The sequence below is a fragment of the Ipomoea nil genome, unplaced genomic scaffold (assembly GCF_001879475.1).
Source record: "Ipomoea nil cultivar Tokyo-kokei standard unplaced genomic scaffold, Asagao_1.1 scaffold1936, whole genome shotgun sequence".
In the NCBI taxonomy this organism is placed as follows: Eukaryota; Viridiplantae; Streptophyta; class Magnoliopsida; order Solanales; family Convolvulaceae; genus Ipomoea; species Ipomoea nil.
In genome coordinates, this window is record NW_017618364.1 from 1874553 (window position 1) to 1893720 (window position 19168).

General features: G+C 36.1%; 1 protein-coding gene across 5 annotated transcripts in view; it reads right to left on the reverse strand.

The window, feature by feature from the left end:
• The window catches only part of LOC109146704 (TMV resistance protein N-like), a 129424-nt gene that overhangs the window by 20422 nt on the left and 89834 nt on the right, over positions 1-19168 (reverse strand). The window contains exons 1-5 of one of the 5 annotated variants that reach the window (XM_019294354.1): positions 12003-12554; positions 10374-11502; positions 9974-10249; positions 8646-9866; positions 7842-8534 (exon numbers count right to left, since the gene is read on the reverse strand). In XM_019294354.1, coding sequence (XP_019149899.1) covers positions 7911-8534; positions 8646-9866; positions 9974-10249; positions 10374-11502; positions 12003-12487 — 3735 coding nt within the window. In that variant the 5' untranslated portion in view covers positions 12488-12554 and the 3' untranslated portion in view covers positions 7842-7910. Of the gene's footprint in view, positions 1-2064; positions 2117-7841; positions 8535-8631; positions 9867-9973; positions 10250-10373; positions 11503-12002; positions 12555-19168 lie in introns of those variants that run through there. The other 4 variants (XM_019294356.1, XM_019294358.1, XM_019294355.1 and 1 more) reach the window with 4 other exon arrangements.

The window sequence follows — 19168 nt, forward strand, 5'->3', positions numbered from 1 at the left end:
CTTTTAGCATGAAAATCACAAGCTTCCAATATCATAGCAGTGTCTTCTTTCTCATGCCCAACAAAAAAACAAGCAATATCAAGAAAGATGTTTTTAGTATCACCATCAAGTGCATCATAGCTTATTTCAAGAATTGTTTGAATATCGTCACGAGGATTGCATCTTAATTTCTCAACATCATCGAACCACTCTTGCACCGATCTTCTATGCAAATGAGAACCTATAATGGTAAATGCTAATGGAAGTCCCCCAGTATAACTTGTTATCATTTTGGATACTTCAGTATGCTCCTCTAATGTTATAGGAACACCAAAAGCATGCCAACTTAAGAGTTGCAAGGAATCATCAATGCTTAATGTTTTAACCTTGTACTTCTCTTGTGTTCCAAGCTCACTCGACAAGTGAAAATCTCTAGTTATTATTATTGTACTACCTGACCCAAACCAATTTCGCTGACCTGCTAATGAGTCTTATTGACTTATGTGGTCTATGTCATCAAGAACAATAAGAACCCTTTTGGATCGAAGCCTTGCTTTAATCAAATTTATTCCTTCATCAACATTATCGATTTCAAAATTCTTTCTCTTGAGTGTTTTGTAAAGAAGTTTCTCTTGTAAACCAACTAGACCATTGTGTCATCCCTTATTAGAAACTTCTTCTCTAAAATTTGCAACAAAACAACTACCTTCAAACCCTTGAAAACTCATGGTCAAGTGATTGTATATAGCCTTAGCAAGGGTTGATTTCCCAACACCAGCCATGCCAAAAATTCCAATCATCCGAACACCATCATTTGTTTGAATTTTTAATAAATTAAGTACTTCTGTAACATGAGAATCAATTCCAACAGGATGCTTTGCAACATTCATGGGCATAAAATTCAGCACCCGTAGCACTTCTTTAGTAATCACCTCAATGAACTTTGACTCATACCTGATCAAATATTTAAATTTATTGCATAAAATAATCTGTGTCTATACATTGATTTTTTAAAAATAAAATAATAATAAAAGGAATGCATAAAACACAAAAATAAGAAACCAAATCAGAAACACGGCAGCAGACATTAAACCAAAATTGAATATTTTATAGTAATTAACCAACAAATATAATTCGTCAATAACAATAACATTGTTGACTATTCCAGCTCTCAGTCTTGTTTTAATTACCTGCATATATCAATATTCATTTAGTGACCTTTAAAGATCACCATACCCATTAAAAGTAAAAATTGTTTATAAATTCAAAAACATGAAAAAAAAAAATTGACTATGGAAATTCCTCAGAAAAGGATCAGAATTCAGCCAGAAGTAATGGAATAAGTAAAAAAACAAACTGATAACAACCTTAGCAGATGCCCGTAGATCAGAGGATGGTAATCTGATCAGCATCCACTCTCACCTTCTTCTTATTAATGTTCGTTCTATCTTCCTTAGCTTCATCCCAACAAAAACACTTTAGGACAAACTCCGGAATAATGCTGCTGCAACATCTTCTTCTCCTGATCCAACCATAATTCTTCTGCTCTTCTTCTTCTACACTACTTCTACTTGTTGAAGAATCATCACTTTCTTGTATCGCCATTTCATTTTCTGTTGTTCCATCATCATCATCATCATCATCAATTTGAATTTCTACGAAGCCTCTTGTGGATGGAAAGAAACGCACTTCTCCATCTGAGTTTCTTTGTATTTCAAATAAACACCTCCAATACTTCTCCAATCCCCCTAATTGTTCCCACATCTATTTCAGTTCCTTGATGCTTTTTAAACTTAATATATTTCTGAGGCTCCTTTACGATCCAAGCACCAGTGGTTTTGCTTCTCACACTTACACCAACTCCATCAAACTCCTTACCATCAAAACCACTGTTCATGATTCTAAAGGTTGTTGTATGCCCCAAAACTCTTGGAATACTGAACCATACATAACCTCTGCCAGCATTTAGCCAAATCTGGACAGTATTACCTTCAAAACATGCCTACATACACAATCAAATATTAAAACCATTACCAACGAGATATATATATATATATATATATATATATATATATATATATATATATATATATATATATAAAACCAAATCAGACAAAGATGAGGGAGGGGAACATAACTTAACTAACCTGGAACCAATTTTCAACCGAAGGAATCCTCAAACCACTGCAGTTTGTTATATCAACAGATTCAAGACTCTCCCATCTTGGAAGCTCAACCAAACTTTTGCAATTGGAAATATCCAACCTTTTCAGTCTTTTCAAGTTTTGTATTTTTTCCAATGACACACAATTTTTTGTAGAGAGATCCTCCAAACGAAGAGGAAGTTATAGCAATGCTCTTAGATTTTGCCAATCATTCAATTTGAGACTTTTCAAATTAAAAAGATGAGAAAGGCTGAAGGGTAGGCTTTGAAGATTATAGCCACACCCCGATAAATTTAAACATTCCAATGAGGTCAAACTTGCAAGATCGATTATTTGTAGGCACTCATGCAAATAGTTATAAGGGATAGCCAGAGCTTTGTGATGTGCTATCGTAAGTTCTCGTAAGGATTCAACACTCTCTAAGCCTGAAAGCTCAACCAAACTTTTGCAGCGCACAATATACAAACTTTTAAGTCTTCTTAAGTTGGATATATCTGCAATTTTTTCTAATGACTCACAATCATATGCACTAAGATCCTCCAAACTAGGTGGAAGTTTTAAAAGTACTCTAAGATTTTGCAAGTCCCTGAGGTCGAGCTCTCTCAAATTGGAGAGATGACAAAGGTCCAACGATGGGCTTTCAAGATGCCAAATTCCTGATAACTCTAAATATGTCAATAAGGTCAAACTCCCAAGAGCAATTGAAAGATTTACTTGTTGCTGCGATTTGTTGAATCTCACTCTCAGCCATTCCAATGAGCATAAATTGGCAACTGAAGATGGAAAAAAATCAACAGCTACTAAACTCGCAGGGTTTTTCAGGTCCAGCAACTTTAGATTTCTCAAACATCCCAAAGAAATGGGTAAATGTGAGATACCAGTTCTTTTAGCATATAATCTTCTTAGTTGCTCTAATTTTCCAATGTCAATTGGAAGCTCCCTCAAATTGTTGCAACTAGATAAGTCTAACTTCTCAAGTGATTTTAACTTGCAAATGCTACTTGGAAGCACCTTCAATTTCTTGCATCCCCACAAACTTAAGTCAACAAGCCTCTCCAAACTTCCAATTGATGGGTGCACATTCTCCAAATTTGAACAACCTCCGAAGGATATTTTCTGAAGACTTTGTGCCCCAGTAAAGTCCGGTGTACTCTTAAGTTGTTCACAATTATTGAGATATAACATCCTCAAGCAAACACAATGCTGTGAAAATAAAATACAGAGGTTTTAATGCATGCAGTTCTTAGCAAGTATGCAATGATAAAATATTTAAGTATTTGACATATATACTAACCTGCATATTGGGTTGAAATTCTTGGATATTGCTAGCGCTCAAGTCTAACTCAACAAGTTTCACACAATGAAAATCTGATTGTATGTGACTCAAACGGCAACTATGCAACCTTAAAAGCCTAAGCTCATTGGACAAATATTTAAAAGATCCCCTAAGAGGCACACCATCTAATATGAGTATTCGCAAATTTACCATCCTTGTGAATACTTCCATACTTAAAGGCACATTCTTTAACATGTTAGAGTTTACGATCATCCCTTCAATTGCTTTTGTGCCCTAAAAAAGTGTTTGATGTAGCAATATGTTAGATACTCTAAAATCTTTCATATTTTTAATAAAACTAAGTATTACAAGCAAATGAACTAGATTAATAACTCAAGTACAAAGGAAATGTTTTACCTTGTTGCCTTGTAGAACATCAAAAATATCATTTGGGTCCACCAATCTACTTCGTACGCCAGGATTTCTTGGAGATTCCTCCCGAATAATTTCTCTTCCCATATCCCGTACTAAATCATGCATCTCAAGCATTTTAAATTCTCCATCTCCATATATTGTTAACAAACATCTTTCTATCAAACTTCGGATTCCACTTTTAGCATGAAAATCACAAGCTTCCAATATCATAACAGTGTCTTCTTTCTCATGCCCAACAAAAAAACAAGCAATATCAAGAAAGATGTTTTTAGTATCACCATCAAGTGCATCATAGCTTATTTCAAGAATTGTTTGAATATCGTCACGAGGATTGCTTCTTAATTTCTCAACATCTTCGAACCACTCTTGCACCGATCTTCCATGCAAATGAGAACCTATAATGGTAAGTGCTAATGGAAGTCCCCCAGTATAACTTGCTATCATTTTGGATACTTCAGTATACTCCTCTAATACTATAGGAACACCAAAAGCATGCCAACTTAAGAGTTGCAAGGAATCATCGATGCTTAATGTTTTAACCTTGTACTTCTCTTGTGTTCCAAGCTCACTCAACAAGTGAAAATCTCTAGTTGTTATTATAATAGTACTACCTGACCCAAACCAATTTCGCTGACCTGCTAATGAATCTAATTGACTTATGTGGTCTATGTCATCAAGAACAATAAGAACCTTTTTGGATTGAAGTCTTGCTTTGATCAAATTTATTCCTTCATCAACATTATCGATTTCAAAATTCTTTCTCTTGAGTGTTTTGTAAAGAAGTTTCTCTTGTAAACCAACTAGACCATTGTGTCGTCCCTTATTAGAAACTTCTTCTCTAATATTTGCAACAAAACAACTACCTTCAAACCCTTGAAAACTCATGGTCAAGTGATTGTATATGGCTTTAGCAAGGGTTGATTTCCCAACACCACCCATGCCAAAAATTCCAATCATCCGAACAACATCATTTGTTTGAATTTGTAATAAATTAAGTACTTCTCTAACATGAGAATCAATTCCAACAGGATGCTTTGCAACATTCATGGGCATAAAATTCAGTACCCGTAGCACTTCTTTAGTAATCATCTCAATGAACTTTGACTCATACCTGATCAAATATTTAAATTTATTGCATAAAATAATCTGATCTGTGTCTATACATTGATTTAAAAAACAAAAAATAAAAATAAAAGGAAGGCGTAAAACACAAAGATAAGAAACCAAATTGAAAACAGCATCATTTTTAGTTGGGAATAACTGGGAAGAGGTGGCGGGGTTGGAGGGCTCGTCGTGAGCGACGGCAACGGCGGCGGCGGAGGCGTAACGACTACAGAAGAATATAGAGAACGGGAATTGCGATTTGGGGAAGAATCTGATGGTTGATCGAAGCATTTGGCGAATAAGATTTTGTGTTTAAAACTTTCTATGGCAATGAGCATAGTATTTGAACAAAACAGATTAGAGGCACGGAGATAATGTGAATCTGAACTGACCAGGCTGCTGAAAGGAAAATTCAACAATCAAATTAGCAGAATTTGTGTTATTCTGGCGGGCGGACGGTGACGGAATCACCGGAATCTGAGTTCTCCTCGCCGCCGATGAAGACGCGCTGGGTTTAGGGTTTTAGAAGGGGTTTAGAGAAAGTCATTAGTCATTACAAAATACAAACATCACTCCTCACTTCTTCAGTCGGTTTAGAAAACGGTCAAAACCGTCAAAACACTACTCTCTAACTACACTTCAACTAAGGAAACTTTTAATTAAACCCTTACAGGGCGTTTGGTTGGAGGGATTTTAAATTTCCTTCCCACTTAATTCCTATCTAATTCCAAAGGCCATTAAATTCCGTAGTTTGGTTGGAGGGAATTGCAATTCCCTTATTTTCATAGAATTAAAATCCCATGTGCCCCTGATATTTTAATTCCTGGGAAAAAAAGATAGTGATGAGTCAAAATTACTCCTTCCCTTTTTATCCTAAAATTAATGTCTAACAACAATAATGAACATTTTTGACTTTATACTACTTATTCCCTTTCAATTCCCATGTATACCAAACATTGGAATTGAAATTCCCAGTAATTCTATTCCTGTCAACCAAACACTGGAATTTTAATTCCCACTTTATTCCCAGTAATTCAACTCCCATGGAATTACAATTCATTTCCCACATAATTCCCCCCTCCAACCAAACGCCATGTTAAATGAGTTAAAATTATGTAAATAACATATTTAATATATATCAATGACGTTGTGTTCTAGTGGCACGAAGTGAGTCTCCCATATAAGAGGTCATAAATTTGAGTTTCAATGAGATGCGCTATTAATATATATTGCATTATAACAGAGTTAGTAGTAACTGTAGTACTAAAAAAACATATTTAACATATTACCAAAAAATAATCGGTTAATCTTGCTTACATAGCATTTAACTTGGTATTTCATTCAAAATCTTTTTAAGAAATCTAATTTTTTAAAAAGGTTGTCATAGAGACGTCAATTTCTCTATCTAAATTGGACAGAGAAGCCCGCCAAGCTTCTTTGTTTGTCTATGTCAAACTGGAAGACTATGATGTTTTCTATATCCAGTTCGATATGGATGAAGCCATAGCAAGCTAAACAGAGCCAGTTGTTGTTTTTTTAAAATTATTTTGATTTTAAAAAAAATAATAATTTTTAAGAATATTAATCTACATGACATGTGACTTGTGGGTAACAAACTATTATAAGTCAAATATGTATTGCACATTTTTAATAAGTTTAAGAACTTAATTAAAAAAAATAATTAACATAAAAGTCTAATTGCATTTTGATATATAATTAAAAAGGTCTATAACCATTATCTAAAAAAATTATAAAGTTTTACGTATCGTTGCCACATTATACACTAGATGTAATGTTATCATTATCACGTTATTAATTCAACTGTCTCATGTACAATATGTCACATGATTAATGTTATGTCAATTTTTATAATACATTATAATATTTTTTTGAATGCTAATACATTATAATATATTTACAAAATATATAAATAAACATTTTACCCCATTGCACTATATTATCCATTTATTATTTTATTTAATAAAAAGTTTTTGGAATTGTACCGGTTACTACTCGATCCATTATTGTGTGGATTGTAATCTACACAGGCTTATAGATCATAATTCAAAAACACATAAAGTACATTATTCTAACTTATAAAATATATTATTCTAACACACAAAGTACATTTTTCTAACTCATAAAACATATTATTTTATTTTAGAAATTTTATTATTTTAACACATAAAATAAAGTAAATTAGTCTAACACAAAATATATTATTCTAACACATAAAGTACATTATTCTAACTCATAAAATACATTATCTTACCACATAAATTTCATTATTCTAACACATAAAAATACATTATTCTAATTCATAAAATACAATATCTTATTTCAAAATGTTTATTATACTAACAAGCTAACAAGAAATTTTTAATATAAAAACGTCATCATCTTAAACCGTGGTCTACAAAACTATGTGAGTCCACAAAATAATTTTTCGTTACTACTTGTGCATTATCTCATTGTATTTGGTATAATTATGCATAAGATTTTAACAAATTAATGTTAATATAAAACAAATATGAGATTCAAATTGTTGTGATTAGCCGTTAGTTCAAACATAGTTGATCAAGAATGAAATTTACAGAGAGGGAAGTCAAGTACAAAGTTAGGGAGAGGTTGTAATTCATCTTCTAAATATGATACAGGGGTACTTCTCTATATATATATATATATATATAATACGTACAAAGAAGCCAAGATCTTGTGGTCTAATGGCATCCGGGTTGGACTCCCATATGAGAAGTTGTGAGTTTGAGCCTCAATGGAGGAGTTATTGACTCTTTGTGCTTCAGTAGGTTGAGAAAGTAGTTATGAACATATACTACATTGTAATAGAGTCAGTAGCATTCAAAAAAAAAAACAAAATTTACAAAGTAGCTGCCCATAGATGAGATGATAGCAGAGGATGGTAATCTGATCAGCATCCACTCTCACCTTCTTTAGCATCCATTATCTTCATCCCAACAAAAACATTTAAGGACAAACTCCGGAATGATGCTGCTGCAACATCTTCTTCTCCAACCATAATTCTTCTGCTCTTCTTCTTCTTCTTCTTCTTCTTCTTCTTCTACATTACTTGCTGAAGAATCATCACTTTCTTGTATGCCCATTAATCTAATTTCATTTTCTGTTGTTCCATCATCATCATCAATTTCAATTTCTACAAAGCCTCTTGTGGAGGGAAAGAAACGCACTTCTCCATCTGAGTTTCTTTGTATTTCAATTAAACACCAAAGCTTCTGCATCTTCTTCTTCTTCTTCTGCAGAGGTGGATGGATTTGAGCATACACCTCCAATACTTCTCCAATCCCCCTAATTGTTTCCACCTCTATTTCAATTGGCTCATACAATTCAGACTTAATATATTTGGGATGTTCCTTTACGATCCAAGCACCACTGCTTTTGCTTCTCACACTAACACCAACTCCATCAAACTCCTCATTACCATCAAAACAACTATTAATCAAGAAGAGTGTATGCCCCGAAGGTCTTGGAATACCGCAACCTGCATAACCTCTGCTGACATAAAACCAGATCTGGACAATATTACCTCCTGAACGTGCCTACATCATCATCATCATCATCATCATCATCATCATCATTATTATTATTATTATTATTATTATATAACCAAATCAGACAAAGATGAGGGAGGGGAACATAACTTAACTAACCTGGAACCAATTTTCAACCGAAGGAATCCTCAAACCACTGCAATTTGTTATATCAACACATTCAAGACTCTCCCATCTTGAAAGCTCAACCAAACTTTTGCAATTGGGAATTACCAACTTTTTCAGTCTTTTCAAGTTTTCTATTTTCTCCAATGACACACAATTTTCTGCAGAGAGATGCTCCAAACTAAAAGGAAGTTGTAGCAATGCTCTTAGATTTTGCCAATCATTCAATATGAGACTTTTCAAATTAGAAAGTTGAGAAAGGCTCAAGGGTAGGCTTTGAAGATGATAGCCAAACCCCGATAAATCTAAATATTCCAATGAGGTCAAACTTCCAACAACGATTATTTGTAGGCATTCTTGCAAATAGTTATAAGGGATAGTCAGAGCTTTGTGCTGTGCTATCCTAAGCTTATGTAAGGATTCAAGACTCTCTAAGCCTGAAAGCTCAACCAAACTTTTGCAGCGTACAATATACAAACTTTCAAGTCTTCTTAAGTTGGATATATCTGCAATTTTTTCTAATGACTCACAATCATATGCACTAAGATCCTTCAAACTAGGTGGAAGTTTTAAAAGTTGTCTAAGATTTTGCAAATCCCAGAGGTTGAGCTTTCTCAAATTGGAGAGATGACAAAGGTCCAACGATAGGCTTTCAAGATACCAAATTCCTGATAAACTTAAATTTGTCAATGAGGTCAAACTCCCAAGAGCAATTGGAAGATTTACTTGCTGCTGCGATTTGTTGAATCTCACAGTCAGAGTTTCCAATGAGCATAAATTCACAGTTGAAGATGGAAAAAAATCAACAGCTACTGAACCCACAAGCACTCCCAGATTTAGTGACAAAAGACTTCTCAAACATCCAAAAGAAATGGGTAAATGTGAGATACCAGCTTCTCCAGCATCTAATGTTCTTAGTTGCTCTAATTTTCCAATGTCAATTGGAAGCTCCCTCAGTTTCTTGCAATCCTGTAAAACTAACTGTTCAAGAGATTTTAACTTGCAAATGCTACTTGGAAGCACCTTCAATTTCTTGCAACCCCAAAAATCTAACTTAACAAGCCTCTCCAAACTTCCAATTGATGGGTGCACATTCGCCAAATTTGAACACCATCCGAAGGATATTTTCTGAAGACTTTGTGCCCCAGTAAAGTCTGGTGTACTCTTAAGTTGTTCACAATAATTGAGATTTAGCATCCTCAAACATACAAAATGCTGTTAAAATAAAATAGAGAGGTTTTAATGCATTTCTATTTTTTTAGTCAAAGTTCTTAGCAAATAAGCAATGTTAAAAAAAATAATTAAGTATTAGACATACTAACCTGCATATTGGGTTGAAATTCTTTGATATTGCTACGCCTCAAGTCTAACTCAACAAGTTTCGCACAACGAAAATCCGATTGTATGCGACTCAAACGGCAATTACGCAACCTTAAAAGCCTAAGCTCATTGGACAAATGTTTAAAAGATCCTCTAAGAAGCACACCATCTAATATGAGTATTCGCAAATTTACCATCCTTTTGAATACTTCCGTACTCAAAGGCACATTCTTAAACATGTTAGAGTTTACGATCATCCCTTCAATTGCTTTTGTGCCCTAAAAAGTTGTTTGATGTAGTAATATGTTAGATACTCTAAAATCTTTCATATTTTTAATAAAACTAAAGTATTACAAGCAAATGAACTAGATTAATAACTCAAGTACAAAGGAAATGTTTTACCTTATTGCCTTGTAGAACATCAAAAACAACATTTGGATCCACCAATCTACTTAGTTTGCCAGGATTTCTTGGAGATTCCTTTCGAACAATTTCCCGTCCCATATCCCGGACTAAATCATGCATCTCAAGCTTTTTAAATCCTCCATCTCCATCTATTGTTAACAAACATCTTTCAATCAAACTTCTTATTCCACTTTCAACATGAAAACCACAAGCTTCCAATATCATAGCAGTGTATTCTTTGTCATGTCCAACAAAAAAACAAGCAATATCAAGAAAGATGTTTTTAGTATCACCATCAAGTGCATCATAGCTTATTTCAAGAATTGTTTGAATATCATCATGAGGATTCCTTCTTAATTTCTCAATATCTTCAATCCACTCTTGCACCGATCTTCGACGCAAATGAGAGCCTATAATGGTAAGTGCTAATGGAAGTCCCCCAACATAACTTGTTATCGTTTTGGATACTTCAGTATACTCCTCTAATGCTATAGGAACACCAAAAGCATGCCAACTTAAGAGTTGCAAAGAATCATCAATGCTTAATGTTTTAACCCTGTACTTCTCTTGTGTTCCAAGCTCACTCAACAAGTGAACATCTCTAGTTGTTATTATAATTGTACTACTTGAACCAAACCAATTTCGCTGACCTGCTAATGAGTCTAACTGACTTATGTGGTCTATGTCATCAAGAACAATGAGAACCCTTTTGGATCGAAGCCTTGCTTTGATCAAACTTATTCCTTCATCAACATTATCAATTTCAAAATTCTTTCTCTTGAGTGTTTTGTAAAGAAGTTGCTCTTGTAAACCAACTAGACCATTGTGTCGTCCCTTATTAGAAACTTCTTGTCTAATATTGGCAACAAAGCAACTACCTTCAAACCCTTGAAAACTCATGGTCAAGTGATTGTATATAGCTTTAGCAAGGGTTGATTTCCCAACACCACCCATGCCAAAAATTCCAATTATCCGAACACCATCGTTTGTTTGAATTTGTAATAAATTAAGTACTTCTCTAACATGAGAATCAATTCCAACAGGATGCTTTGCAACATTCATGGGCATAAAATTCAGCACCCGTAGCACTTCTTTAGTAATCATCTCAATGAACTTTGACTCATACCTGATCAAATATTTAAATTTATTGCATAAAATAATCTGATCTGTGTCTATACATTGATTTAAAAAACAAAAAATAAAAATAAAAGGAAGGCGTAAAACACAAAAATAAGAAACCAAATTGAAAATACGACAAGTGGCTTGTGGTCCACTGGTATCAAATTGCTCCCTTATGTGGGAGGTTTAGGTTTCAAGTCTTGTATGGGTATCTCCCTCTTCCTTTGTAATAATAATAAAAAAAAAATTGAAAACACGACAGCAGACATTAAACCAAAATTAAATATTTTCTATTAATTGGTCAATAACTATAAGTTCAAAAGAATTATTATTTATGTATAACCAATAAATTAATTAATACTCGGTATAAAAATTAATTAAAAAGAACTGTTAGAAGATGCAGATTCTTCTCGTTCAATTATTATTTTAAAATATGAATTTACTATATGAGTAAATATGTCAGGCAAATATCCAAAAATAAAAGGAAATCAAAAGAGTTAGGATTACCCATTTGACATAGTTTGCAAATCCCATCCGGATAAGTTAGCGGCTGCACTGAGTGCATCTTTCCACTCATTAATTTTCTGATCCCCAAATCGTTGTTTGTGTAGAGCCAATGCATCACCAAAGGTGCTTGTATGTTTATGAACTTCTGAAGGATCAACATGGTAAAATATGGGATAAACAATCTGATTCAACTTTTGTTTACACTCCATGATCTTCACAAGCTCATTCAGACACCATCTGGATCCGGCATAGTCTTTGGAAAATACGATGATGGATATCCTTGACTCTTCTATGGCTCTAGATAGCTCAACAGAAATATTCTCGCCTCTCCGGATCGATTCATCATCCCGGAAGATGTTAACTCCAGCTCGCCTAAAATCTGCATAGAGATGATCAGAAAAGGATCCTCGCGTCTCACCCCTAAAATTCAAGAAAACATCATATGTCATGCGAGCATACGATGGAGAAGATGATGATGATGCCATACTCGATTGAAATCTGAGTATACTATCTGTCTGGATTTTGTATCAGCTTGCCTTTGGAGCTATGAACTAAAGATTATTTTTTTTTGAAAACATGAACTAAAGATTTATGTTGAAGAGCTTTGAAAACGCATGTAGCAAATCAGCAGCGACGACTTAATTGGTCTTCTTAATAATTTCCCACTACACCGTACCAACCCAATAATTCTACATAATGGGACCATCCACATAATGCATCCTTTTCCTAGACCCCACCTATTTACCATCAATCATGTTAAGAAGTACTTATTAGTGTCACATTTGAAGTATAAATAAAAGATAAAAACACTAAACTAAGAAATCAAGCTGACTAGACCAAGCACTAAACATTATAAATTTATAAGCTCAATTTGACATTTTGAGATACCTAATTTATAAGTTTGCTTAAAACTGAAAGTTTAAAAGTTAATAACTACTATTAGCTTATTTTGAAAAGCTACTTAGGATAGTATTTCAAAATAAACTATTATTATAAGTTACTCATGTTTTATCAAATAGAAGTTATAACTTATTTTTTTGTTTAAAATAAGTTATAAATTCAAAAATAAATTCTACCGTACAGAGCGAGCCACAGAATTAAATATATTAAACAATAAGCTCATGTCGTATAAGTCATTTCATCTATAATAAACTAGTTGTAAATAACTAATTTACAAAACACTTTTCTACAATCCGCAAATACTATCAACTGGTCAAAGCAGCTAACACAACCAACTATCCGCTATTAGCTAACTCAATCAGATATCATCTACCCGCTAATATAATTGCGAAACACCACTAATGTATTTAAATTTTTAATTTCAATAATTTTTATAATTTCAATGTAATTTTTTTTTCAAATTTAATTGATTTTATTTTTTTATAATTTTAAAATTTACATAATTCAAATAGTTATGTAATATGAATTATTTTTATTCAAATTTTTATATAATACCAAAGTTTTTTCGAATATTTGCATGTCATGAATTATTCCATATAATGCAGAAAAATTTATAAATGTCACATGCTTCAAATTTAATGATTATAAAATTAAAAATAAAAGTTAAGGTAATATATAATTTAATTAGGCATTATTAAAATGCTACTCGTATATCTTAAGATACCCACTCTAAACTTTAATGTCACTGTAATGAGTTAAATTATGATTATTTTTTTAAATTTGTAATATAGCATACTTTATTATAAGTAGTAAAAATGTAAAACTAAATTACTTTTAAAAAAAATCTACTATAATATACAACATATTGTCATTATCACAATGTCACCTAGCTTCCAACAAAATTAACATAGTGGAGAGTGGGGCTAGTACTAAAAACTTTCCAACATAAAGCAATTAATTAAAAGCAATGACGAAGAATGTGGCTAGACCTTTTAATACTTTTTGAAAGGAACCTGTACGGCATTTTATTCAAAGTATGCAGAAATAGAAGCTGGTGTATCTGAGTCCCAGTACATAAAAGTCGAATGAGTAAAAGCAGTAGATGCTAAAGTATGAGCTAAATAATTCTCTAATCTAGGAATATAATGAAGAAAACAATAATCAAAAGTCGATATATTAGTCCTGCAACTATCAATGGCATAACCCAAGTAGGTCCGTGACGAGTGTGTCATAGATGACAGATATTGTTGAAGCACCAAACAATCCGTGTAGAGGTCGATAGACTTTATTTCGCGGTTTCTCAACCACGACAAAACTTCCTTGCATGCGAAAGCTTCCGCCATTAGGGGTGAAAAACAATCTATCATTGGGGTAGTCATAGCCGCAATATAACCCCCTTGTCCGCTTAAGATAATAGCCCCCACTCCTGCTTTGTTTGTCCGTGGGTCGTATGCCGCATCGAAGTAACATTGATCCCTCATGTTCTGAGTAACATGGTGTGAGCTGCTTGGCGTGGACTGCTGTGGGTGGTGCAGTTCCGTGTTCGGCATGGCAGTCCCATTTATCGGCATGGACACAGCCGCTATAGCGTCTTCGGTCACTGCTACATGGCGGTCCGAAACCGTAGCATTGGACTGCTGATTTCGACTTCGATGATGAACTGATTTCCATGCACTCAGAGCTGCTGATGCCATTACAATCACTTTCCGAGGTCTGGGTAAGTACGCATCCCATACAGCTCCATTCCTTGTGCGCCAAGTATAATAGAGAATTGCCACTGCATAAATAATTCCATAATCATCTAAAACATTCATCAAATCATTAAACCAATCTCTAAAAATATTTGTAACATTATTAGGGATTGGAAGGTGGGATTGTGTCCAAATGTCTGCCGTATAGTCACACGTAATCAAAGAATGCACAACATCTTCATGTCCAATTCCACACATAGCACATGTTGGATCAATATCCACCCTCTTTATAAGTAGGTTCATTGTAGTGGGCAAAATATCATTCAGAGCTCTCCATAAAAATGTTTTCCACTTGAGGGGATTTTAAGCTTCCACAATTTATGCCATTTATTAAATGTCCCTACTGGTGGGGTATATTCTCCAACTACTGTTCTATACCCACTTTTAACAGAGTATTCACCTTTTGGGTCCCCATACTAATACCACAAATCCTCATAATCTGGTGCCACGGGTATTTTCAAAATTCGCTCGACATCCTCAGGTATGAAAATATCTGTTAGAATATCTTTATCCCAGGTTCCCGTCTGTTGATCCATCAGACCCACTACTTTTGCCTGTGCCAACTGGGGTGGTTTTTCTGTTAATATTTTCGGCCGACTTTCATCATGCAACCAAGGGTGATCCCATATCAATGTTGACTGGCCATTCCCAATTCTTCTCCTAACTCCCCCACAAATCAACTTCTGTGCTGCCAAAATATTCTCCAACAAAAACTCGGGTTATTTCCCAAGCATGCATCATAGAAAGAGTTAGTGGGATAATACCTGGCTTTATAAACTCTTGAAACCAATGACTGTGGCTGTGTGAGGAACCGCCACCCTTGCTTTCATAGCATAGCAAGGTTAAACGCTCGCAACTCCTTAAACCCCAATCCTCCATACTTCTTTGGGATACATAGCTTATCCCATGCTTTCCAATGAATACCTTGATCATTCTTTGACCTCCACCAATATCGATTCATGGTTCGCTCAATGGCAGTGCATAGAGTGGCAGGTAGTAAAAAGACACTCATTGAGAAGGTAGGCATAGATTGAGCCACACTTTTCAATAAAACCTCTTTCCCTGCCTGTGACAAGAGTTTTTTATTCCATGAGCTAATCCTTTGTCTTATCTTATCTTCAATATAAGAAAAAGCTGCCCTTCTATTCCTGCCCACAAATGATGGAAGCCCTAAGTACTTTCCAAAATTCTGAGCCTGCACCACACCCAATATATTGGCAACCTCTTCCCGTGTTTCATCTCTGGTATTTTTACTATAACAAATATTCGATTTGTGATAGTTGACAGCTTGGCCAGACATTTCCTCATATTTTTCCAAACAACATTTAATGACACCTGCTTCTTGGGCATTTGCTTTGAAAAAAAGCAAGCTATCATCAGCAAAAAATAGGTGGGTAATAGAAGGTGCCCCTCTAGCAACTCTACATCCATGTATTTCTCCCTTCGCCTGTGCCTGTTGTAATAATAATGAAAGCCCTTCAGCACAAATAATAAACAAATAAGGCGATAGGGGATCACCTTGTCGTAAACCACGAGTCGGAATTATTTGCTCACTCCGTGAACCATTAACCAGTACACTATAAGACACAGTGGTCACACACATCATCAATAATTTCACCCATTTTTCATCAAAACCCAGCGCCATTAACATATTTTGCAAAAAAGACCATTCCATACGGTCATAGGCCTTTGCCATATCCAGCTTTAGAGCCCCCCAACCTGTTAGTCCACATTGTTTCCTGTTTAAATAATGCCCAACTTCCGCGGCTATCAATATGTTATCTGTAATTAGTCTCTCAAAGATAAATGCACTTTGGGACTCAGATATAATATTCTCCATTAGTGGCTTCATTCTGGCAGTAATAACTTTGGCCATTACCCTATAAGTGACATTACTCAAAGCAATTGGCCTATAGTCAGAAACCATCTCCGGGGTTTTCTTTTTCGGGATCAAAATAATATTTGTTTCATTCAGTTTACCAGGTAACGAGCCAACATTCAGGCAATTCACAATATATGAAGAAACATCAGTCCCCACCACATCCCAGAAGTGCTGATAGAATCCAGGATTCATCCCATCTGGGCCTGGTGCTTTATCGCGATACATTGAAAACAATGCAGATTTTACCTCACTCTCTTCAAAAGGGCGCAATAGCCCCTCATTCTGTATAGCCGTTACTCGTGGTTGTATACCCTCAAAGAAAGCATTATCAACTGTAGGTGAACTTGAGTGAAAAATACCACGATAATAATCCAAGATAATATTTCTCATGGCATCCCCCTCAATCCAATCCCCATTATCATTCATAATTCTAGTAATAACATTCTTTTTCTTACGATGAGAAGCATACCTGTGGTAAAATCTGGTGTTTGCATCCGCATCCTTGAGTCAATGCTGTTTGGCCCTCTGCCTCCAATAAGTATCCTCCTGCAATTCAACACGTGTCAAGCATTCTTCCAATCTCTGAAACTCAGCTAGAGACACTGGATCCGTACATCCTCTTAGGCGCAACTGTTCTTTCCGCAAGCACAATATTTTTTCACCAAATTTGTGGAATCGGTCTCCACCCCAGCGTGTTAATCGGTCACCACATAATGTGACACACTCCTGCAATCCCCTACTTCTCCCTTCACTCCATGATTTTTCCACCACCGCTCGACATCCTTCATCATGTAGCCACGCCATCTCAAATCTAAACCCTCTTCTCAGGCCACCCCTCCTTTCCCGAAGATTGAGAATCCCAAGGAAAAGAGCTGAGTGATCTGATTTCCTGGTTAAAATATTCTGCACACTTGCGTCGGCTACCAACTCTCTCCAATCCTGAGTAGCCAATACTTTATCCAATCTTTCCTCAATCCAGTTTGGTGTTCCCTTTCCCTTCTCCCAAGTAAAGGGATATCCAGACATCGGTAGTTGTGTCAAACCACACTCTTCAATTGTCTCTCCAAAACCCCGTAACAAACTGTCCGGATGGGGATTTCCACCTCGCTTCTCATACTGATATAAGAGATCATTAAAATCTCCAATGATTACCCACGGTAGATCAGATTTTCCTGCTAATGAACGAATAAGATTCCACGATTTCCTTCTCTGTGGACGTTTCGAGAAGCCATAGAAACCAGTCATCCTCCATTTATCAAATCCCGGCATACTCACTTCAATGTCTATATGATTATCAGAATAACCTATTAAACTCGCTGTATCATTTGTCCTCCATAACAATGCCAAGCCTCCACTCAAACCAGAATTATCAACATTAAACAGACCATCAAACCCAAGCTTAACCCGAAGACGTTCTGCATGATCCCGGTTAACCTTGGTCTCTATTAGAAATACAAAGTCCGGTTTCTTACGGGACACCATGTCCTCAATTTCCCGAACTGTCCGTGGATTACCCAAGCCACGGCAGTTCCAGCTCAAAGTACTCATTGGCTCGGGCGGGTCTGCACCGCAGTACCCGCCATCTGCAAGTTTTTTTGGACATCAGTCATTGCTACATCCCCCTCCACCTCCATTCCCCCACTCACCCGATTCCCCCTTCCTCCCCCATCCATTCCCCTTCTCTTCTTCATTACTGCCTGCACAGCCCGTCCCCCTTCCACACCACCCTCCTCCTCCAAACCACCCTCACCCTCTAAACTGCCACCCCCTCTCTCATTACCCGTACCCCTCCCCACAGCAAGCGAGCCACTCCCCTTCGGCTTTCCCCCCAATGGCACCAACCAAGAGTCTCCTATCTCCCTCGGCCCACGCACTCCCCCTGCCCTCAAACCATCGTTATACGGGAACTGATCCACCGGCACAGTCGAGTTCCTAGCCTTCAGACAGAATCTATAAGCATGCCCCATCATTCCACAATAGAAACAAAAAGTATGTAATCTCTCATACTTGAAGTTGATCCAGCAATATGTCTTATCACGTTTCATCATTCTCATCCTTCGTTTAATCGGTTTGTCCACCGGGATTGCAACACGTATCCTATAATACGTTAGCCAAGGTGCATCAAGAAAACGATCATCCAGCTTAATGAACTTCCCCAAAATATTCCCAACCTGCTCAAGAATTTTATCCGAAGTGTAACCAAACGGCAAGTCATAACATTGTACCCATAATTCCACCGTATTCAGAGTAACCTCCGTTGGAATTGCACCTGGCGGAAGTTGCTTGCAAACAAGCGTGCGATTCTGGAACGCCCACGGACCCCCCTCCAACACATACTGCATATCCGTGTAATGATAGAAAATGAACATAAACAACTTCGGTTGCACCTCCGTCACCTGCACACCACGCACCAGTTGCCAAACAGAAGCAAGAACTTGGCGCATGAATTCAACTTTGATCGCCTTCTCCGATAGAAAAGCCCGATCAAAACCCAAATTTCCTCCTCCTCTACGGCCTGCTCCGCCTCACCCTCCTTCTCCTCGGCCGGAACCATCGTAGCTTCTTCCTCCTCCAGAACGAGTTCGTTCCACTGCTCCACCAAGCCAGCGATCTCACCACCTACTGCTGTCGCC